We start from the raw sequence: 25,205 nt of genomic DNA on the forward strand, positions 1-25,205 counted from the left end.
CTAGTGCTAGAGGGGTACATCATTCTAATTTCTCAGCAAATCTTAAAGGGTCACGTAAGAGTGCAAGACCCACACTCTGAAGGATGTTCAGTGTCCATCAATTGTTTCTGAGTCAGATAAAGTAATATTTTCGTGGTTTCTTCATTGGTTTGCGATTGTGACCTATATTAGGTTAAGATAAAACAATTGAAAGAATGTGTTAATTTTCTGTTGATAAGAGGATCATAGAGGATTATAGTGTTAGGAGAATTGTGCGAGAAACGGATGTTAAATGGCACATATTGTGCAAACCCCAGAGAACCGGATGTTAAATTGCACATATTGTGCAAACCCCAAGATCAAGATGGAGATAATGTTCAATGTAGCCATGATAGTAGTAATTGAGAAGCAAGGTGTGGTGAGTAACCTTAACCCTTAAGATAAATAGTAAACAAGGCTGGACTACATAAGATTCTGTATAGATTACGTAAACTAGACTGCTGCTCTTACAATAACAACAACCGATCATTGGATGCACGCATGACATAGGCTAACCACTTACAAACCAACATGTATTTCACACCATATAATACATAGAACAAGATCTCACAGCTTACCTGTATCTTGTAATAACACTCTAGTAACGAGACATGACACTGGGTAAGGAAGGATGATGTTTGTTGGGAATAGGATGAGGTTATAAGATAGGAATAGATAAAACGGCCATCCCAGTTTGCCATCTCTGTGCTTGTTGCTGCTTGCAACCCTGATAACAAACACCAATGCTCGGACGGCAACATAGGACACTCCACCCATTAGATAATAGCTTTTAAACTAAAAAATAGTAGTATTGTTTCTTAATAAAAGAATTGCAACTTAAAAACTTCTTAGTAGTAAAATATACATATATACACAAGTAGGCTACAGTTCTACTCCATTACACAAGGCTTGCCTCTTAATTACACATTTCAGTGTGAATTTAACAAAAGATCTGGATATACATTTAGTATGCCTTAATTAAATTCCTTAATAAGAACATGAAAGCTCTCGGTTTTATTGATATTTGAAGTGTCAGTCCTACATAGTTTTTAGTCATATTCTTTCAAAAACAGCTTGATAGAAAATGCACTGCTATGTACACAAACATGATTCACAACTAAACCAATATTTACCATGAGAAAATGTGTATCTACATTACATAAAAAAACACAAAGAAACTGGAGCCATTACTGTACTTTCAGGTGGAGTTTTAAAGAGAAATCTGGTGAAATTTCTGAACCATCACATTATCATTCATTCAAGGTACTGTATAATAAAAAAAGAAGGATTTTTTTTTTTTATTAAATGACTTTATTGAGTAACTATATCTGTACAAGCTTAACCCATATATACAAAGTTAAAAGGACACAAATATTGATATTCATACCCTTGGAATGTGTTTGTTAAGTTAATGGTTTCTTAAGTATCACATACTGTCCTGAATTCTCTAACATGTGGCAATCAAGTGTAAATCAAATACCATTTTCTGAAGTATCGATTTACAGACTTACAGTATGAATCATCGCATAATACTATATATCCAAAGACATAATGATAGACCTTTAATTGATTTGAAGTAAAAAGCATTAAATTATATATAATGGAATGCTTGTTAAATAATTTATACAGAAGGTAGCAAATATTGTTTGAGATCATAAAATGATACTTTCCCCTAAATCATATGAGAAGTATTTGTTGCATTTCATCTGCGAAGAAATACCAATAAAAGAACATTTGAGAGCCTTCTTCAATTGTATTGTTTGAAGCAGTTCAGAAACAGGACGACATCCAAACACTGGTGAAATTGCTGGAAATGAAGGAAACCCTTGCAATACTTCTCTTTATCAATTCAACAATCTGTTCCTGAATTATTTTGTGAATTAAAATTAATACTTGGACTCTAAAATAGCTACATTTATTCAACAACCTGTAACATTGTTTTTCAGTTCAGTACAGTAATCTACTTCAGTTACTGAAAACATTTCTGAAAATAAGTCAAGCATGTTTGTAAGTTCATTCAGGAATCAATTGTTGAATTTCTTCAGTAATGCCAGTCATAATAAGTAAAATGTTTTTTCATTAATTTGAAAGTCTGTTAAAGAGTTTTTATCAGGACTGCATTTATTCTAACATCTGAGAGACAAACGTAAATTGGATTGAATGATTCTCAAAATCCACTAGATTTACATTTGCAAATTGTATGAGAAGGGAGATTACGGAACATATCTTTTAACATTATGAAGGATAATTGATGATTATATAGTAACCTAGTTATCATTCACTATACGTCACTGAAGCTATTCATCTATAGACCAACTTCTCGTTACAATATTATTATTGCTTTGTATCTATAATTCCCTGTGGGTGATATAAATTATTAGAATACGACCAGGCAATTAAGGCTTTACAACTACACCCCAGTTTCCTTGTAGTTATTGCTTTCCAGCACCACAACTGAAGCTCCTGGCGATAAAACAGACCCACTTCCACCGACAACCAAGCTATTAAATACAAAGAATAAAAAATATTCTCATTAGAAAATCCCAATTAAATTAATGCCTTGTTTTATTATCATTGACTTCACACTACATGCATTTTGCATTATCACAAACATCAGTAATTCCCTGCAATAATGACAATGATTGCTAACTGGCTTAAATAAGAGTTTCCTTCCCTTTTCATAACATAATCTTTCATTCATTTCTTTGCCGTATCACAATGCCATTAGATAATTCCATAATCCTGGTCCTCAGAAAAACAGTAACATCAGATTCACATCTTAAAAAACTAGTTATTTACAAACTATTTACAAACACACTTTCAAGACCTAAAGCTAATCAGATCCTTGATGTGACGATCCCATTGGATGCCATCACATCCTACAAAGTAATTGCCCTCTAGCAACTGTTTGAGTTAAAACTCATAGCAATATTTCATCAGCACTTTCACAGAAGCTCACACTCTGCAGACAATTATACACAGATTACTATCACTGTAATATAACTATAGACATATATTATGTACTGTATGCGAATGATTATGAATAGAGGTGTAAACCTACAATGTTGATTGCAAATGAGTAACAAGAGAAATCATGAATTTTGATAGTTATGATGTCATGGAAAAAATGATATTTTATAATTTCATAAATATTTAAAGATGCGTAGTAAGTTCACTTCCCACTGGTTCATCCGTAACACATTCTTTTGAAAATTAAATTGATTTCATAGAAAGTGTGACCTAAGTCTTCTGCTGGTAAGTCACATAGACCCTGGAAAGAAAATAAAAGTCTTAATTACTTGCATCCCAGAATGAAAAGAAAGTTTTTGTTGTACAGGTTTTGATATGAGATGAGAGAACAATGGCCATATGGGCACTAAAAATAAAATAAATTTCTGTACACACGAAATCAACTGTTAAATACATAGAATGCCTTTGATATAGAATCTTCAAAGCAAATTATGTCGCCTGGATTGAAGTTATAATATACATTGTTCACTGACTGTTCAATATATCATTAATAATCTAAAATTCCCATTTGGAAGGTAAAATCAAACAGTAGCAGAAATATCTTGCCACGAAATCAAAGACAACTGAAAACATAAACATATAGCATACTGCAATTTGTCAGATTCTGCAGTGACATTAATTACATTACATGAACCAACCAACTGACTTGTGTTCTTTCGCTTGTTATTGCACACAGAAAGCCACCAAAAAATTTACTTCGTACTAAACTCTGACGTTGTCTATTCTTTTAGAAACCAACAATAACTAAGCATTAAACTAATAACATTGTATGTCAGTCAGTGTTCACAATGCTAAAATCATCCCTTTCTCATCACACTTTAAGCAAAGAAACTGTTAGTATATCGTACCTCATCGGTTTCAACATGGTTGCTAACTGGTATCCTGAACTTGTAAGCCGTCTGACTCCACATTCCCACCCCATGAAGAACAAAGTCATGATCGGGAGGCGGCTGACTAGGATCCTCCTCTACTGGTGTCGTTACCACTTGTTCAGGAGAGTCCTCACATCGTATAGATGGGTACGGCTGGCTGCAATGGCTGCAATTTTGGCAGACGGACGGCTGACGATAGCTATCCAAGGTCCCATATCTGTTGGGAAGTTTACTTGTCAGAATGAAACTGCAATGTGTACACAGACAGGAATAGACAAGAAGTTTAAGCTGTCATTTCTAATAACTTAGGGTTATTAGGTATGAAATGTGCAAACATTTAATGATAATACTGTAATAATAATCATCTTTTCTCCTTTGCAATGCACAAAATAATTTTAGTCTAATAAAACTGTTTTCTTTGATAAATTAACCAGATTCTTATCAAAGATGACTTGGAGATCTATGGTACAAGCTGTATTTATCAAACTTCCAGGTTATCACTTAAAAGTTAAATAAACTGGAAAATATGTTGGTTTCTAAAATTCTAAGAGAATGTAAGAAAATCCAGACCTAAAACTGCCAACTTTTGATTAAAAATCAAAGTTTCCTTTACCACCATTGATCATGATCAGTAAATCTTAAGAGGAAGTGACATACAACAAATACCAAATTTTTCTGACACATGAGCTCTCATGATTAGTAATGTACTTTTATGAGACAGGGTTTTGTAAAGAGAAGGGTCAATTTCCTAACAAATTTACTTTCAACAGCAATACAGATATAAACCTTATTCCCGAACTTATTTTTAAGGAACTTGCAACAAATTTTTTATTCCTGTTGTGTGAGGCATTTGGTGAACAGAAACCACAAACGTTAATGAATATTCTATCAAAAGACAACTTCATAACTTTAGATTTTTGCAAGAAAATTGTTACCTCGTACAGTATTTTAATTTTTGAAGAAATGTATTTTGTTTTGTACTTTTGTTTTCTGAATTCTTTGGCTGGAAGTATAATCAATCTTTAAGAGATATTTTAGATTTTTTTTCAAATTAACATGTCTCATTACATTTACAATACAGTATGGTATTTTTTGTCATAAGAAGATATTCTTTTATCTCGGAATTGTCTTTGCTTTACTATTCTATCAAATCTAATCCAAGTAATAAAAGGCAATTATTATATGGGGGAGGGTGGGCTGTGGCACCCCTAGCAGTACCAGCCGAACTCGGTTGAGTCTCTTGTTAGGCTGGGAAGAACGTAGAGAGGAGAGGTCCCCTTTTCTGTTTCATTTGTTTGATGTCGGCTACCCCCTAAAATTGGGGGAAGTGCCTTGGTATATGTATGTATGATTATGCTTCCAAAGTAAATTAGTTTAAAAAGCTTTTTTCTTGGATTGAATTATGAATCTAGACTAGGCTATACAGTCAAGTGCTGAGGCCTGTGAAGCCATTCATCACCAACTACATCTGGGGGGAAACGCCAACTCACTTGAATCTGACGGTGAGATCCCTTTCAGTCATAAATCTCGAAATGGGTAGAAGATAAGTGAAGTTATTGGCAGTATTGTCCATACACGCCTCATACTCGTCGGACGAATTGAGACAGTAGAGATGAGTGATAGTGGTGTTGAAGTTGGTAATCTCAATTATTGGAATCCGAGTAAATGTTGCTGGAAGGAGAAAATACTGTCAATTAAAAAAACTTTTTTTTTTGGATGCAAGTGTTTTCAATATAGATACTGTATAATCAAATCATATTGGAATCTATATTCAGTACCATAAAATCTCTCTTAAAGTCATTCATATATGCATTCAGGAATTACATTGTGCAGTCAAGTCAGGTAAGATTTTTCCTAAATGCTAAAATTACAGCATTTTGGATTTGAGAAATGAAATAAATATTTTGTAATCATGATGTAAACTCGAGACAACTTTAATAGATGATCTTTGGTACTCTGTAGACTTGAAGTCATTCTATTTACAGAATGACTGAGACATTTCCTAAAAACATAAATCACAGATACAATAAGAAAATAACTTAAGATGTAGAATTTTCATTACTATTTAGCCATTCATGCAATTCCTGTGTACAGTAGGATAAGAATAATGTGCAGTTACATGTACCTATTCCAATTACAGTAGAATTTAACATACAGTACAGTATTAACTAATAGTCCCAAACAATACAGTGCTGTACTGTAAATTACTTTTTTCAGGAAAATGAATAACAGGTACGCAAAAGATGTATTGTATTAACTAGAATGCCATATATGATTACAGAAAAAACAAGACTATCTATCGGCCATGATAAATCAGGGCAGTAATTATCTCCTCCGTCACTGGCAATTCCTGACAACAAACCACTTACCTTGAGGTCTAAATATTTCAGCTGAGTTGCCAGTTGATCTCTTGGACTGTAAGGATCTTTTACTCAAAATCTGCTTTATACTTCGAGAGTTCGCAGGTCGACTCAACCTGGAGCTGGGCCCCCACGTATGCTGGCCATTGGATTTTTTGCTTGGCATTGACTGCAAAAAAAAAGAAAAAAACATTTGAAATATTATCATTTTAACTTTTGAACATTTAAAATGGCTGAAAATACAATCCAATAAGTAAAATAATGAACATACAGACAGAAATGTAATGTTCAACTGTTCTACCATTTTTCTGGAATAAAATTTTTTAAAAGTACAGAAAATGAAATTCATGCAATTGAAAAATGAAGATACAGACTACTGTATAGTGTAGTTTACTGTTATTTCATTGATGATTTAAGTTAATAAATTGATTACAAGAAACACAGTAAAAAAATTCTTGAATATTAAGAAATCAAATTATTTATTGTCTCAACGTGGTCAAATAACTTCCATTGAAGCCCAGATTATTATTATCATTATTACTTGCTAAGCTACAATCCTAGCTGGAAAAGCAAGATGCTATAAGCCCAAGGGCTCCAACAGGGAAAATTAGCCCCCTGAGGAAAGGAAACAAAGAAAAATTAAATATTTTAAGAACACCACCACCACCAAAATAAATATTTTCTTTATAAACTATAAAAACTTTAACACAACAAGAGGAAGAGAAATGAGACAGAATAGTGTGCCTGAGTGTACCCTCAAGCAAGAGAACTCTAACCCAAGACAGTGGAAGACCATGGTACAGAGGCTATGGCACTACCCAAGACTAGAGAACAATGGTTTGATTTTGAAGTGGCCTTCTCCTAGAAGAGCTGCTTACCATAGCTAAAGAGCCTCTTCTACCCTTACCAAGAGGAAAGTAGCCACTCAACAATTACAGTGCAGTAGTTAACCCCTTGGGTGAAGAAGAATTGTTTGGTAATCTCAGCATTGTCAGGTGCATGAGGACAGAGGAGAATTTGTAAGGAATAAACCAGACTATTCAGTGTATGTGTAGGCAGAGGAAAAATGAACCATAACCAGAGAGAAGGATGTAATGTAGTACTGTCTGACCAGTCAAAGGAACCCATAACTCTCTAGCAGTAGTATCTCAACGGGTGGCTGGTGCCCTAGACAACCTACTACCTACCTACATTGTTATCCCCTAAAGATGTATAAAATTTTTTTTATCAAGAAACAAACATTCACATGAATACATTCAGTAAACACACAAACCTTTGTACGTAGGTTGGACAGGGTTGTTGAGTCATTGACGATGTTTGGGTCATTAGTTGATACTTTGTTGGTGTGAAGTTCACTGTACCTTGAATTTGTTGGGGGGAAGGTGGTGTATCCTGCAAGTATATTGGATTGTACACGGTGAGTTTCTTAATCATAGTTCAGCTGACAATAAAAAAGATCAACTAATAAAATAAAAGGAAAATTCTCCTCTGCTTGAAATATCCATTTATTCGAAAATCATTTACTTGACCTGAGGAAGTGTTTATCATACTCAAGTGAAAATTCTCCTCTTACTAAGTTATTATTTGGTAAATAATCAATTTTTAGTTTGACATAACATATTTCAGAAGAGTATGCCCAGTAAATGCAGTAAACAGTTTGACAAAGTGTAGTTAGGTACAGTATTTATATATAAAAAAAAAGTGGAACAAGAACAGTAAATAAAATAGCTCCTTGCTATGAAATTCAAATTTAAATCATTACTAGGTTGGCAAAACAGAATATCCATTAGACAGGATAAAAATATTATTAGTTGGTAGCAAGAATAACAGAATATTCAACACAATGAAACTGAAAATTTTATTTTTACCTAAAGGCCCCGTAATCCTTCGAGTAACAGTAATGCCTGTTGAGTATGTCGCAGGGGCCAGGTGATAAGCACCAACCTCTTCTCTGCAGCAGTAGACCTTTGGGGAAAACAAGTGATTCTCATTACAAGTTATTTAGTTACATTTACAACAGAAAGGAATTAATAGATTAGGTTTGGGGGTGAACTTGTAAGGAATGTGCTACCAATAGCTAGGGATTATTTTAATAATAGACTGCATTTGTAAACAAAAATGTTTAGGTCATTCCATATAAGGAATATCAAGAAAATATATCTGTGAATAGAATAAAAAGTACTCTATAAACTATTTAGAATAAAAAGTTCAGCAGTAGATTACAGTTGGCAATTAAAAATGTTAAATATTAAAGAAAAACCTATACAACATTTGGATTGAACAATTCAATATTAAAATGTGTTTGTAGATAAAATCCTGTAGAACACTAACAATGCAGTGTAATGATATAATGAAAGAGAAGTATCAAGAAGGAAACAGGTACATTTACGTGTTTTGTGGATCTTGAAAAAGCGTAGAATAGTGATGCTTGAGAAATAGATGAGTACCAGAGAAATTAATAAGATTAGTGAAGATGATGTATGAGGGGGCAGGACAAAATATGGGGCAACTGCTCTGAGTCCATCTCAGTTCTTCGTCGTTATAGATACTTTGTCATCAGAATTACGGAACAACGAAGAATTGTGAGAACTAATGTTTGTTGATGATTTTGTCATTATATCAGACACAGAAGAAGAACTCTAAGAAACGGTTTTAGCATGGCAAGGAATCCTAAATATAACAGAACTAAAGGTGAAAATTAGAAAGGTAGAGCTAATGATTAGTAGTAGGGAAGGACAGGTATAAGTAAATATTCAAGTGGAAGATGGTGTATTGCTAAAGCAGAACAATGAGTTTAACTACTTGGGATTGATAATTACAGAGGAGGAAAGTTTTGGGAAAGCAGAGAGACAGAGAGTGAAAGAAGCATGGCAAAATGAAAAGTAACTGAAGTTGGTTTAGAAACGAATATGCCATAAAGATTAAAATAGAATATCTGACAATAAAAAAAGAGAAAAGTTGAGAGACTCCCAGAACAACCAAGATGAGAATAGTGAGTTGGAATGCTGGAATATCACCACTGGAAAGAAGGGAGAGTCAAGATATCAGAAGAATGTATGAAATATAATGTAAAAGATAAGGCTAGGGAAGCTCCTCTGAGATATTATGGCTATGTAATAAGGGAGGAGCTGGAACCAATCAAGTTGAATTATGAATGTGCCAGTGATGGGGAAAAGTGTAGGGTGTCAGCAAGTCACATATATGGATGTTATGAGGAGAGATATACAGTAGTTGGGGTAGGACTGGGGGAAGATGATGCAAGGAATAGAAATAGATGGAGAAAGTTGACTCAAGCAACCAGGCCTACTATACAATGGAAATAATAAGGGCAAAAGAAGAAAAGGAATAAAATACATTTGTAAGAAAAGCTATGGAATATTAGGACAAACAGTTATACACTGGAATGTGCTAATAAGCATAATCAGCAGCTGAGTGTGTTTGTAACTTTCATATTCTTATTTCTTATCCCAATTGTTATAAAGTATTAAGAATTGTGGTTTTTTGGGCTAATTTTCAACTGACTTTGAATATAAGTAATAAGATAACTCCCCTATATTTCTCTTTTCTTATATAACTTTCTCGCTATATGTATCTATTATTCTCTTTCAATTCCAGGCAAAATTCTTATATCATCTCTGGTGAAGTTAGGGACTTACAATTTATTTTCACCTTCTTTTGCAAACTCTATATCATTTCATAAGACAAATACTCTATCAAAATTTAATTACTACACTGTAAGTTTAATACATGAGAGAAATGTAAGAGGAATATGAAGAAAATACATACTTCATAAATACCCTATCAAAATAACACACAACTAGGTTTCCCTTTTTAAATTACACAAAACAAACTTTGCATTCATTTAGAATAAAACATTGCTAAATGGATTTGATATCAATAATGCAAACCTTAGTGTTCCCTATTATTTAAATTAGAATACTGTAGTTGCATATTAGGTCATGAAGGTAGTACATACTGTACAGATTGGATCGTCTCCTGGGGGTGTTTCTCTGCAATCTTCAGGTCTGCCAATGATGGGTGGCCTTGGTTGAATTGGTGTTGGGGGCACTGTGGTTGACGGAGTTGTAGTCCATGATGTTGTTCCGTACGACGGTTTCGTGGTGAAGATCAGGGATGTCAGTGTACCTTCGTCAGTAGTGGTGGATGTGGTGGTCCCCATTGATGATGATAAGACAATAGTAGTGGTGGTGGTGGTGGTGGTTGCCATTGTGGTTGTTCTGAAAACAGGCCAGTTATCATAAAAATTTCAGTAGAGCTTACATGAACAAAGACAAAGACTAAATAGTGATTTTTAAATTACTTTGAGTTTAGTAATCTTTACCACAAAAAATACTTACGTTGCCGTAGTTGTGGTGGGATCGTTACGTCCTTGGTAATCCAAAATGTATATGACTGCCATGGCCATCAAGCTGAGAAAAGAAAGAGTGAAGCTATTTACATGAATGAAAATATGTGATGAATTCAGAAAAAGATTGAGATTGACAGTCTGCACTTCTACGTATTTAAAAATGATTTGCAAAACATTGATTTCAGTGTAGTGTATAGTTTAAATCTTTAATTATGATTATTTGAACTACAAAGTGATTTCAAATAATTTGAATTCATTATAGTTCTGATATTTAACAAACAACTATGCACTTTGAAAAAAAAAATCAGTAATTAATCAAAGCTGTACAAGTCATTAAACACATAATTTAAAGTGGTTCTTATTACATCCTGTTTTAAAACCTACTTCATGGTAATTCATCCTACCAAAAAGGATATGATCACAGCATCCTATCTTGAATCATCCGTATTAACTCATCTTATCTGGAGCAATATGTGTTTCATTCCAACATAAGGCCATGAACAAATGAAACTACCCTATACTCCACACAATATACCATTTTAGAAGAAAGATATAATGAAAGAACTCCATGTTTAAATACACAAAATATCTCATCTTACCATAGAGAAATGAACTACTATAAATAATGCATCATCCATCTGGTAGAATGTGATAAAAAGATGTCAACATTTCTTATGTATCTCTTTGGCAAATACAGTGCATCTTATCTTGACTCCTTTGATAACAAGACAATTTCTACCAAAAGATTATAATGCAAAATATAGACCAAAATCTATCAAATATTCAACCATAACACTAGAATAAAGAAAAGGAAATCGTAATTTCATTCTATTCTCAATGTGCCATATTCCGTACCAGAAGGCCATGATGCAAACAAGGGTAATGGTAGTTAGCTGCAGGGTCTTGTTGTTGCAAAAACCCTCATCATGTCCACCTCTCAGTGGCTTGTGGCGTCTGCCGCTGCACCCACGTCCCTTGACACTCACTGAAGACATTCTTGATGTCCCTGATAAAATAAAAAAAAATATTATTCATGCATCTGGTAAACTGCTAAACATAGAGAGAAATGACAGGTGATTAGTTAACGAGGATTGAAAGGTATGAACTAGAGAAAACCAATCGGAAGTTAAAATTATAAGAGAATGAAATTAAAAATGACTGAGCTATAAAAATAGAAAAGAATATCTATTGCAATAGTTGAGGACCTTCTGAAAATAGAGAAATTTAACTGGAGGATTTGTGGCACGAGTTCAAAATCAGTAGAAAAGACATGTCTAAAATAAAAGAATAAAAAAAGATAAGTATAGTAGAGACCTGAAAGGAATAAAAAAAAATTTGGGTTCTGAGATGCACAAAATCAGAAGTGAGGAAGAAAGATAACTGTCTTAAAAACTGATTGCTTAGTAAAGAACCTTTATCTAATGTACAATTCTATTTAAAGAATTGACTAAGTGAACCCATGTCTGTGATTATTATTATTATTATTATTATTATTATTATTATTATTATTATGACTTGCTAAACTACCCAATAATATCAAATCAATCAATTAATCTCTCCAGTTTCAGAGATTTAAAATTCATTTAAAAAAATTAATTATTATAACATAGAGCATTGTTTCTTGCCAAGCCTATTGTATTAATGTTGCCTATAATGTAAGATTTAATTTTTAAGCCAGTTTGCAGTACATCCAAACCTCTTCTATAGCAGATGGCCAATACTGGTAGGATGGGGATGAAATAAAATTATTTTAGAGTGCATTGCAACTGCAGTTGCAAATTCTGATTCCTTTCCTTCAACACTACATGGTATTCTAGCAGTTTTATTCCACTTGTGACCAGACTGTGGAATGATTTTTCTAATCAGGCAATTCAATCGGTGAAACTTCAGGAGTTCAAACTCGCAGCAAATGTTTTTATATTGAACAGGCTGCCACAAGACTCTTCATAGTTTATATATGACAGGTTTATTCTAACATTGTTACTGATCTTAAGATATTTTATATTCTTTATTCATTACATCTCATATGGTTTATCATTTCCCTGTTGGAGTCTTTGGGACTGTAGCATCCTGCTTTTCCAACTAGGGTTGCAGCTTAGCTAATAATAATAATAATAATAATAATAATAATAATAATAATAATAATAATAATAATAATAATATGCCTTCTGCAGCTATGTGGATAAAGTATTGGCCAACTTCTTCAATGGATGGTGTATAGAATCCCTAAAATTGAGGTAACACGACACTCACCTGAAGTGCGAGTTGATATGGATGACGTCGTGGACTTGAAGGATTCCATTCTTTTGAGTTGAGCAATTTTCTTATTCATTTTTTCCAGTTCGCCAATACGATTCTCCAGATTGCCGGTGACTTTGCAAAGCTCCTTCACTGCTCCGACATTCTCCATAAAAATTCTATCCTGGAGAATTAAGGATGTATATTTATTAAATGTATTTAACATAAATTCAATCAAACTTTCAAATATTCTTCAATACTTTTGTCATTTAAGTATCTAACATAAAATCATCTGAAGTTCATGAACTACAATAATGTGTTATATTAATTAGAGGACTAAAATACTTATAATTATACTCTTATATTTTGATAAATATCATAACTAGTCTTTACAAGTCAACAAATAATACTTTATCTAATATTATGTCCCATTCAAAATTATGGATATCTGTAACCATACTCCCAAGTTATGGTTGTAGTAGCCTATTAGAAACATCCCTTCAGACAATCTGCTGCAATAGGGTTCGTGACTCACTATTACTTGATAGTTTTTGTAGTGTCTGTAACCTCACCATCCTTTTGAGCTATGGATGGTGGGATTTGAGGGAGCATATGGGTCTACCTGCTGAGTCGGCAGAAGCCATTGCCTAGCTCTCCTTGGTCCTAACTTGAGTTGAGAGGGGGCTTTGGCACTGATCATACTGTATGTGTATATAAACAGTCTCTAAGGTACTGTCCTGCTAGGGCATTGTCACAGTCCCTTGACTCTGCCCTTCATGAGTGACTTTCAAAGACCTTTGGATCTAAACGAATAAGAAACATCATCAACATTATTTACCTTATTCACAAACAAGAAGTTGTCAATTTTGTCTCCATTCGACAGAGTCAAATCTCCAGTGGTTTTCACAGCATCTGGTATCACTTCTTTTACCTATAATAAGAATACAAATAATAAATTCTTCAAGTTTAGTTATAGACTATGTTGGTAATAAAATATATTAGACATACAGTATTATGATAATGATAATAAAAATAATGATAAAAATGATAATGATAATAGCAACCATAATCATAATGATAAAATTCATCATAGTGACATTCAGCGACAAAAATTATCAACTAAGGGAAACCAGAATAATAATAATAATAATAATAATAATAATAATAATAATCATTATGATAATAATCATAATAATGACAATAATAGGGACAATCAGTGACAAAAACTATCTATTAAGGGAAACTATTCATAGGAAGAGTTTTCTGTCTTAATTTCCTCTATTACGCTTATCATTTTATTCCTTTTGAACTGTCCCAATGCTAATAAAAGACTTTGCCAGCTAAGTTTCAAATCTAAGGATATGTAGTAATAACTTATTCAGATTGACGTTTCTTTAGTACCACGCACTCACTCCAAAGATCAAGTTACTCAATCTGTCGTATTAGTACATTTTACTCTTTGAGCCCCAACCCCACACCAAATCATTTGGAATTCAGGCCCCTTGGGCTTTTTTGTTCTTTAAAAAAACTGCTCAACTCATCTAAGTACAAAAACTATACAAGATGCAGCTTTTTTACAATCAATATTGAATAGTTGATTAAATTTCCTTTCAATTGATATGCAATGTTACATATTTTGTAGAATTTCCATGCATATAAATATTAAGATAAAAAAATAGTAATTAATTGACGTAAATTACATCATATAGGGATAACAAGAGAAGAAAAGTTGCCATAATTTACGTCCAATGGTGCTCGAAAGGTTTATTTGCAAAGCAAAAATTATAATAAATTAAAAATCTGTGATTTTTCAAAATCTCACTATTAACGAACATTCAGTTCAAAGTGTTTTTATTATCAACGAATTATTTATGTCTGGAAGAAACAATGAAAACCAAAGGAATTAAGAGGACGCTTACTGAATACACTTTATAAACAATCTCAAAATGTTTCTTGGATGATGAAAAGTTTGTGTACTAAAAGACTTCATAAATCATATCAAAATTACGTACACTGATTACTATCTTTTGGTGACATCATCAAAGACCAAATGTCTCGTGACATATTACTTTACAATTAAATTATTTTGCATAGTTCTCTCAATACAAATCACAGAGGAAAAAGTGTCTTGAGAGAGAGAGAGAGAGAGAGAGAGAGAGAGAGAGAGAGAGAGAGAGAGAGAGAGAGAGAGAGAGAGAGAGAGACCTACCTCCTGAGCAATGACTCCAGTGTCAAACACCTCATCAGGCCTTATACCAGCGGTTTCAGCAAACTCGTCTTTATAGGCGTATGTTACGACCCTAAGATTTGATACGTTCTTCAGCTGTTCTCTTGTGTCAACCTGCAACAGGTAGATAATCAGTAAATAAACTCCAGTAACAAGGCCTATCTAAAAATGCAGGAATGAAAAAAAACGGGTAAGAAACAATACATATATGAGATTTCAAAAAAGAAATGTATTTTGGAAAGGTAGAACAATATATAATTAAGGGGAAAGACAACACATAAAGAGGAATGTAAATATTTTGAAATAGAAACAAAAATATCATGCTAACAATAGAAAGTATTCCAGGATTAAACCACTCATACTTACAGAAAACCCGAAAAACATCATAGAAAGACAGAAAAAGCAGACAATACATCAGAAAATGAGGACAGAAAATCACTAAAGGAAAATAATGCATGATTGCATCAGATAATGAATACAAAACAGCAGAATTGGAAGAGAACACAAAAGAAAGGGTAGAGAAAATGTAGTTATAAAAATGGGAGAGTGCAACAAAAAGGAATTCCAAACATTAGAATAGAATGGATAAGTAGCAAAATGGATAAGTAGAAAAAGCACAAAAGAAAACTAATAAATGGCACCAGAAGAGGAAGACAAAACAAAAAAAGTCAGAAGAATAATCAGAGACGGGAGACAACGGAAAGGGGAAACCATTTTAGCAAAGATACCTCTTCAACATCCTTCTTCGCTCTCTTGTCTGAAGGTTGTAAGAACTGTCCAGTGACCTTAAGGTTGCCATTGATAACCAAGGCTTCGTCAGGTCGGTCGGTATTGACCCCGACACGACCCATGTGGTAGATAGACTCGGGGTAGGTCCCTCTTTGGAAAGTGTATTCGACGTCACTCTCGAACTGGCCAGGGTTGGAGGCCTGCAATGGAAAGAAACCATATATTCTATTCTCGTATTTTTACCTGAATTTCTCTGGGAAATTAAAATTCATTGATCTAAACTTACCTATTTTTATGGCCCTATGTTTCTGCGAAAACCCTAGTTTCTTTTCAGTTCCAGAAAACAATGACTGAAGGATACCAAAATCACACAAAATGCTGTAGTAAATGAAACTATCTTTTGAAAATGCTAATCCAACATATATTTCTTTTTTATATTTCTTTGTGTTGGTGTAATTTTCATATTTTCCAAGAATAGAAGACTATCCAGTTAATAATAATAATAATAATAATAATAATAATAATAATAATAATAATAATAATAATGATAATAATAATAATGATTGTACTAACAGGAAGGAAAAGAAAACATATCCAACCTACAAAACAACAACAATAATGATAATGAAAAAAGTTAATGAAAGGAATTAGCAATAATAAAAAAGCCAACATTTAATAATAATTGTGATGAGCTTTAAGCCTTCAACTGAAGAATACAAAAAAGAGAAAGGATCAGGAGCCTCATCCTTACAGAATTTATAATGACATTCTACGTAGGACTTTTTCTTTTTCTCGAAGTTAGGCTTATTGCACACACCCTTCATTTAAACTGGTCAGGGGACAAGGTGTCCCACATCAGGTGGTTTTTACTCTCCTTTTATATGCTTCCATTCCTTTTTCCTCACCAGTATCTATTATTATTATTATTGGTTGTGAAAGCAGCTAAAGTAAAGAAAAAAAATGTCCACAAAAACAATGATATGCAAAACTAATATAAAATAAAATTGCTAAATAGCAATCAAATTATGAAAGGAGAGTTACTTGATAATTATTGTTTAATTTTATCACGAACGATCCTTCTTAATATTTTTTTTCTTCGTTCATTATTGTTTTATTGGATTAATTTAATGTTTACTAATAAATTTCACTTCGATTATCAATGTGTACCACATTCTTTTCAATTTATAATCGAAATGTATTTTCATATATATATATATATATATATATATATATATATATATATATATGTATATATATATACTATATATATATATATATATATATATATATATATATATATATATATATATATATATATATATATTCACCTCCTAATTTATGTTGTCCATTTTATATATAATCACCAATAGCTTGGAATATTTATTTTTTTTTATTTTAGCAGCTTCAACACTTAATTTATTTATATACCATTTTTTAATTAATTTCTTTGAAGCTATTCTATATTCACCGATTAATATGTCTACATTTAAAAAGTTCATCTTTAATTTGCATTAGTAGCTAGCCTTATGCCAGCATAGGCTCTACTTCCTGGAACACTCTCTACTTAATCTCCGAGCTTTCATTCTCCAATTATCTTTCATTATTCCTTTTATCTATTATTCCTAAGCACAATAATACTATATCTTTTTTGCTCCTGTTAAAATGAATAAAAAAATCTAACTTTACAAGCCTAAAAAACTCAATTTCAAATTCCATCCCCTCTCTGGGGTTCGAGTCCAGCTCAAACTCGTTATTTCCGTTAGTCGCTGCAGCCTTACCATCTTTGTGAACTAAGGATGGGGGCTTTGAGGGAGCCTATAAGTCTATCTGCTAAATCATCAGCAGCCATTGCCTGGCCCTCTTTGGTCTTAGCTTGGGTGGAGGGGGTGGGGGCTTGGGCGCTAATCATACGAATATATGGTCAGTCTCTATGGCATTGTCGTGCTTGATAGAGCAATGTCCTGTCCATTGTCTCTGGCATGCATGAGTGGCCTTTAAACCTTCTTGGTCCAGACATATAAACTTTCATTGTTTTGAGCTTGCCACAATCTTTTCCCCTTCCCTGAATTATTTATGTCTACTGTATCAGGCATGTGCATTATGCTGCTCATCCTATCATCATATATAAATATATATATATATATATATATATATATATATATATATATATATATATATATATATATATATATATATATATGCACATGTACAGTATGTATGTATGTTACTGCGCTGTAATTGTTCAGTGGCCACTTTCCTCTTGGTAAGGGTAGAAGAGACTCTTTAGCTATGGTAAGCAGCTCTTCTAGGAGAAGGACAATCTAAAATAAACCATTGTTCTCTAGTCTTGGGTAATGCCATAGCCTCTGTACCATGGTCGTCCACTGTCTTGGGTTAGAGTTCTCTTGTTTGAGGGTACACTCGAACACACTATTGTATCTTATTTCTCTTCCTCTTGTTATGTTAAATATTGTATAGTTCATGTAGGAGACATTTATTTTAATGTTACCGTTCTTAAAATATTCTACTTTTCCTTGTTTTCTTTCCTAATTGGGCTATTTTCCCTGTTGGAGCCGCTGGGCTTATAGCATTCTGTTTTTTCAAATAGGGTTGTAGCTTAGCAAATAATAATAATAATAATAATAATAATAATAAATATATATATATATATATATACGTGTATATATATATATATATATATATATACACATATAAATATATATATATATATATATATATACCTATATACATATATATATATATATATATATATATGTATATATATATATATATATATATATATATATATATATATATATATATATATATATATATATATATATATATATATATATATATATATATATATATGTCTTGATACATACCCTGACAATGATCTTCTCCGAAGCCTGGGCAGCTAGAGTGTATGAATTTTCTCCGCAGTGCGCTTTCAGCGACACCACCAGGTAGAAGTAGCGCTGGTCGGGATTGGGCTTGCCCTTCTTCCTCATGTTGTTGCTGGTGGTCTCTGAGAAGTGGAGGCGCCCTACGGTTATCTTCCCCATCTGCTCCGGTTTCAACTCGACTCTGTTGGAGAGAGAACGTACACTGAATTTTAAGTGATGGGAGGAGAGGCGTGTCTTACATGTTCCTGAAGTCAGGTGTGTGTGTGTGAGAAATTTATCAAAAAGAAAATAGGATACTTTCTACAATTTTAATAAGTAATTTGGACAAAACTCTTTAAGAACATAGCTAAATTAATTACTTTTCTCCTAATAAGAGCCAAATAAGACTTACACGAGCTAAGTTAAAGATAGAATCCCAACAAAAAAAAAAGATATAGGGACACCTCTCTCTCTCTCTCTCTCTCTCTCTCTCTCTCTCTCTCTCTCTCTCTCTCTCTCTCTATATATATATATATATATATACACACCCATATATATATATATATATATATATATATATATATATATACGCATATATATATATATATATATATATATATATATATATATATATATATACGCATATATATATATATATATATATATATATATATATATATGCTATATATACATACATATATATATATATATATATATATATATATATATATATATATATATATATATATGAGAGAGAGAGAGAGAGAGAGAGAGAGAGAGAGAGAGAGAGAGAGAGAGAGAGAGAGAGAGAGAGAGAGAGTTTCACTTTTCATCTCCTTATCAGCCAATTGTACCACTAAATTTGAGATTCAACACCAGAGAGAAAGTAAAAGAAAAATTCTGTGCACGAAGTCTGGACTTACGGTACAGGATGGAAAGCCTTCTTGGTGCGATCACTCTGGCTCTGTTCGACCCGTATGGCCTGGGAAGGGGACTCCGTCTTCACCCCGAAGAAGTGGACGTAGAAACAGTCTATCTTCTGCAGGCCCTCGGGGGTCTTCACAAAGACGGGCTCGCACGCCGTCTGAATGGAAAGAGAAAATAGAATAACGATAATTGACTATTACATTAATAAATTAGAACATATAGTCCTGGAGTTTCTGATTTCTTAGTTATTTTTCAGTTTGTGTGGAAATTTTAATATAATTTATTTCTGAAGTGTAGGAATCCTATGATTATCCTAAAAATGATGAAATTTCATTCATATTATAAGATCAAGATCCTTAAAGGATACTCTAATTAATCCTGGGATTATAATTTCAGTCACGCGTTGAATCTTGTGATCTTTCATAAATTATATTACCTCATTAATAAAAAATAGCCAACACCATTACGATTTTCTTTATTCCATGGACTAATTATCCTTCAAATATACTCTAAAGTAATATATACAATAAGCTCTTCATTCACGGGTGAAATCAAACTCAGAATCTGGAATAAGATTCCACTGACCTGGAAATGGACTGTGACCTGGAAATGATTCTTTTTCTGGCACACGAAAGCATCGTCAGGGTTTGAGAAGTTGAAGCCTTTATCAGCATCGACTCGGAAGGTCAGCAAATTCCTGTAATGAGGATGAAAAAAAAAATGATTTTATACGTTGTTGATCATTTAGGCCCTTCGAAGGAGTAATGCTAATGCTTTGTCTAAATTTGTGTGAAATATTCTGAAAAAAATAAAGGAATGAATATTTTGCCTCGAGGTAAATGTCGCTGCTCAAAAGTTTCAATTACACAAAAGCATTCAATCAAAACCTAATAAATCCTCAGGAAGAGATGATGTACAGAGACTGTTTTAGGAAACTTATTAATCAAGATTTGAATGGAATTTATGAGATTTATGCTAAAAGTCAATATCTGGAATCTTTTTGTCATTTATCTGATACACCACTCGTTGTCATGGTTTGTAATTATAATTCTCAACTGCACGATTTGAATTCCAATCTTCCGGGAAAATCAGCACAATACGCTATAGACTGTTATTAGCATTTAGATGAAATTCTCTTTGTGTGAAATTGAATGTAAGGTTTTCATGATAAATAACAAACTCAACATTATGTTACATATTAATATCTGGTTACTTTGTCCGTGACCTGCTTTCTTTACAAATGGATCTATTACCAATTCATCCCTGACAACATAATCCGTAACATATCTCTAATTACAAATGGATTCGTGAAATTGTTACAAATGAACATCTGAAGGCGTATTCTCTCATAGGTAGTACGTTGGCCAGGGCACCAGCCACCCGTTGAAATACTACCGCCATAGAGTTATGGGATCCTTTGACCCCCCAGACAGTACTACATTGGATCATTCTCTTTGGTTACGGTTCTTTCTCTTTGCCTACACATACGCCGAATAGTCTGGCCTATTCTTTACAGATTCTCCTCTGTCCTCATACACCTGACAACACTGAGATTACTAAACAATTCTTCTTCGCTCAAGGGCTTAACTAATGCATTGTATTTGTTTAGTGGTTACTTTCCTCTTGGTAAGGGTAGAAGAGACTCTTCAGCTATGGTAAGCAACTCTTCTAGGAGAAGGACACTCCAAAATCAAACCATTGTTCTCTAGTCTTGGGAAGTGCCATAACCTCTGTACCATGGTCTTCCACTGTCGTGGGTTAGAGTTCTCTTGCTTGAGGGTACACTCAGGCACACTATTCTATCTGATTTCTCCTCCTCGTGTCTTTTTAAAGTTTTTATAGTTTATATAGGAAATATTTATTTTAATGTTACTCTTCTTAAAATATTTTATTTGTCCTTGTTACCTTTCCTCACTGGGCTATTTTCCCTGTTGGGGGCCCTGGACTTACAGCATTCTGCTTTTCCAACTAGGATTGTAGCTCAGCAAATAATAATAATAATAATAATAATAATAATAATAATAATAATAATAATAATAATAATAATAATAATAATAATAGTTAATTATGGCAGAACTATTTTAATATTGCCAATTATCTTAAGCTATTTTACATTCTTTATTCGATACTTTCCATATTTAGTTTATTCATATCCTTATTTCCTTTCCTCATTGGGTTATTTTTCGCTGTTGGAGCACTTAAGCTTAAATTATCCTATTTTTCCAACTATGGTTGTACAGTAGCTTAACTAATAATAATAATAATAATAATAATAATAATAATAATAATAATAATAATAATAATATAAGAAATTCTCGATTGCAAACCTCTGTACAGAAACATTTCGTGACAGTGATTCAACATCACACATTTCCTAACTATACACGGTTTGTTAAGCCTCGATGATCATAATAGAGCCATTGCATTTAAATCTAGACACCAATTTAGAAAATTCAAATACACATTGAGAAGGCGTGATAGCAACTTAAAAATCGGCACAGTGTAAAACCCGGACGTCGGACGTCGGACGTCGGATGCCGTCCAGGAGAATAGAAAATCGCTTGTATCACCGGGAAAGACGCGAAAATACACCTCTTTTTTGTGACTGGTAATGTTCACTGATACTTTCTGTTATTTTCTGAATAAATGTTCGAAAAATATTGGTTTATTTTCATGTTATTGAGAATAATCTCAATCGGACGTCAACATTACACTAACTGGGTAAAATAGCGGGCAGTTAGATAGTGTAATGTTGACGTCCGATTGAGATTATTCTCAATAACATGAAAATAAACTAATATTTTTCGAACATTTATTCAGAAAATAACAGAAAGTATCAGTGAACATTACCAGTCACAAAAAAGAGGTGTATTTTCGCGTCTTTCCCGGTGATACAAGCGATTTTCTATTCTCCTGGACGGCATCCGACGTCCGACGTCCGACGTCCGGGTTTTACACTGTGCCTTAAAAATCTCTTCAAAAACATTACTGCGGATTCGATGTCTCGAAACCCGACATATTTCAAATGAAATCAACCGTTATCTCCAAAGCCAGTTACTGAAAAATACACATTTGGGGAGGACGATAGTATAAATTTATAATTGTTTAAAAATTGAAAATTAATCAAATACCAGGTATAATGTCAATTTAATCTAAATAATGAATAAACCAAAACTTAATCATTCTGAATTTAGTATCGAAGTATTTATTGGATATCAACTTAGAACGAAATTTCACCTTGCCTGGATGATTATATTATAAACATAAAGTCTACAGGAGCAAATATAAATCAAGAATAAGTCTTGTTTTATGAACAAAGAAGTTTGGCTTTTTGTAGGGAATAACTAACAATTACTGTTACTTTTTAAAGCCTATCCCGACTTGACCTAACCCAACCTAACCTAACAAAGGATCCTTAACTGTCGACCTAGCCACCACTAAAGGTTGAAGCCAATAAAACCATAAACTTGAAGGTGCCACTCACAATTCCTTGAGTCCAGCATCGCAGATGACGCTCCAGGTCTGCTGCTGGAAGTTATGGAACTTGATGCACTGGTACGAACTGTCCATGTAGGGGCCGTTGTTGGAGTCCATCGTGTACTCATCTTCCTCACAGTACGTCGTCACAGATGAGTTGGGCTGTAGCTGATGGACCGCACTTTGATCTGGGGGGGCGGGGGAGGTTTGATAGCTGGTTGTTAAATGCGATGATTACTTGTCCAAGTATTAATAGGACAGTTTATGTATAGATGTTAAAAAGTATCCGTCCTGTGTCTAGGCTATGTCTATAAACGAAGCCTGCACAACTATTGCACCAAGTTGCAAAGAACCATAGGAAACTAAACTGCAATACCGATTTGACAACCGTTTTCATATTACTGGTGGCTCTTTACACACATACATGTGTGTATATATATATATACACACACACACACATATATATATATATATATATATATATATATATATATATATATGTGTGTGTGTGTGCGTGTGTGTATATATATATGTATATGTATATATATATATATATATATATATATATATATATATATATATATATATATAGAGAGAGAGAGAGAGAGAGAGAGAGAGAGAGAGAGAGAGAGAGAGTAAACATATAGATAGATAAACAGATATCAATGATCGAGAAATATAATTCTTTTATCATGGAAACCTACCAAAGTCTTTAAAAAGATCCAATTCGTACCTCATTGTCATATCATGCCTATAATCATTAAGGCAAAGCGGCTTCTCTTTCAATGAAATTATTAGTTATCATTAATATTATTATTAAGTAATCTAAAAATAGAAAGCTAAAATGTCTCACCAGGTTCCTCCTTGATGTAGACGGGATTGGCCAATCCGCTGGAATCATTGATCTTCCTCTTCTTCCCGACGGGTATCGAGCAGCCTGCATTGCTTCCACCCCCTCCTCCCCCTGCCAAGGGAGTGGTAGAGCCAGTAGAGGTCCCCAGGGGGGTTATGCTTGGAATCTGATTCCCATTGGGGGAATAGGCGGAGGAAGTGTTCTGCGGGATTCCAGTGGTTCCCATCATGTTCCCGCCTCCTAGGACGACCGAGGGCGGTTGATAAGCCATATTGCTCGGGTTATGTGTTGGGAGATTTCCAATTCCTGAATTGTGCGTGGGGTTGTGGGGTGGATTGGCAGGATGCTGCTGCTGGAGAGGTTGGGGTTGTTGTTGTTGTTGTTGTTGTTGCTGCTGATTCTGCATGACCGTGTATGGGAAGATCACCATGGGTGCTGTCCCTCCCCCGCCGCTTGAATTCGGGTAAAGCTCCGTGACGCTTTGCGTCTTCTGATCTACTCGGGAGAAAAAGGATATTTCTTAAAATATAAACATCTTGCAATTATTTGTCTCTTATTTACTCATTGCCTATTGATTTGTTTACTTCGTTAAGTACCGTGAGCTCAAAGCCCCTCTCCATCATGAGGCTCAATACTACACAGTACTCTAGAAGTTTTATTCCAGCTGTGACCAAGTTGTGGAATGATCTTCCTAATCGAGTAGCTGAATCGATAGAACTTCAAAAGGTCAAACTTCCAGCAAACGTTTTTATGTTGAACAAGCTGACATAAGTCTCTTTATATAGTTTATAAATGAAAAATTTGTTTTAATTTTGTTACAGCTCTTCAAACATTTTATTTTAATTATTCATTACTTATACAGTTAATCTATTTCCGTATTTCCTTTCCTCACAGGGCTATTTTTCCCTGTTGTGAGCCATTGGGCTCATATATCATCCTTTTCCAAGTAAGGTTGTAGCTTAGCTAATAATAATAATAATAATAAGATTTTGTACTTACGGGGCGAGAGGTTTGGGTGATCCGGTGGGGAGTAAGGGGGCTCCGATCCAGAGTCCGGAGGGCTGTCCGGAAGATGGTGTCTGTTGATTCAAACGAATAAGATATTTCTAATAGCATTCTAAATTTAAAATGTTTTACCGACTAAAATGCCATAAAAGGCACTACAAAACGATCAGTTATTCAATGAAGTAAACAAGGCAAAAAAAAAAAAAAAAAAGACC

The 25,205-nt window shown here is 33.6% G+C and overlaps 1 protein-coding gene across 3 annotated transcripts in view; it reads right to left on the bottom strand.

Moving 5' to 3' along the window:
• Positions 1 to 1,306: 1,306 nt before the first annotated feature.
• The window catches only part of LOC137630710 (myelin regulatory factor-like protein), a 56,845-nt gene continuing 32,946 nt past the window's right edge, over positions 1,307 to 25,205 (bottom strand). For 2 of the 3 annotated variants that reach the window (XM_068362346.1, XM_068362348.1), the window contains 19 exons: positions 24,985 to 25,064; positions 23,986 to 24,480; positions 23,140 to 23,320; positions 20,241 to 20,352; positions 19,652 to 19,812; positions 18,729 to 18,951; positions 15,843 to 16,043; positions 15,097 to 15,228; positions 13,726 to 13,818; positions 12,903 to 13,071; positions 11,505 to 11,655; positions 10,639 to 10,710; positions 10,257 to 10,518; positions 8,149 to 8,245; positions 7,554 to 7,672; positions 6,290 to 6,449; positions 5,411 to 5,591; positions 3,897 to 4,137; positions 1,307 to 3,289 (listed from right to left, as the gene is read on the bottom strand). In XM_068362346.1, the coding sequence (XP_068218447.1) occupies positions 3,206 to 3,289; positions 3,897 to 4,137; positions 5,411 to 5,591; positions 6,290 to 6,449; positions 7,554 to 7,672; positions 8,149 to 8,245; positions 10,257 to 10,518; positions 10,639 to 10,710; positions 11,505 to 11,655; positions 12,903 to 13,071; positions 13,726 to 13,818; positions 15,097 to 15,228; positions 15,843 to 16,043; positions 18,729 to 18,951; positions 19,652 to 19,812; positions 20,241 to 20,352; positions 23,140 to 23,320; positions 23,986 to 24,480; positions 24,985 to 25,064 (3,214 nt within the window). In that variant the 3' untranslated portion in view covers positions 1,307 to 3,205. The remainder of the gene's footprint in view (positions 3,290 to 3,896; positions 4,138 to 5,410; positions 5,592 to 6,289; positions 6,450 to 7,553; positions 7,673 to 8,148; positions 8,246 to 10,256; positions 10,519 to 10,638; positions 10,711 to 11,504; positions 11,656 to 12,902; positions 13,072 to 13,725; positions 13,819 to 15,096; positions 15,229 to 15,842; positions 16,044 to 18,728; positions 18,952 to 19,651; positions 19,813 to 20,240; positions 20,353 to 23,139; positions 23,321 to 23,985; positions 24,481 to 24,984; positions 25,065 to 25,205) is intronic. The other variant, XM_068362347.1, reaches the window with a different exon arrangement.

The sequence above is a fragment of the Palaemon carinicauda genome, chromosome 38, assembly GCF_036898095.1.
Source record: "Palaemon carinicauda isolate YSFRI2023 chromosome 38, ASM3689809v2, whole genome shotgun sequence".
Classification (NCBI taxonomy): domain Eukaryota; kingdom Metazoa; phylum Arthropoda; class Malacostraca; order Decapoda; family Palaemonidae; genus Palaemon; species Palaemon carinicauda.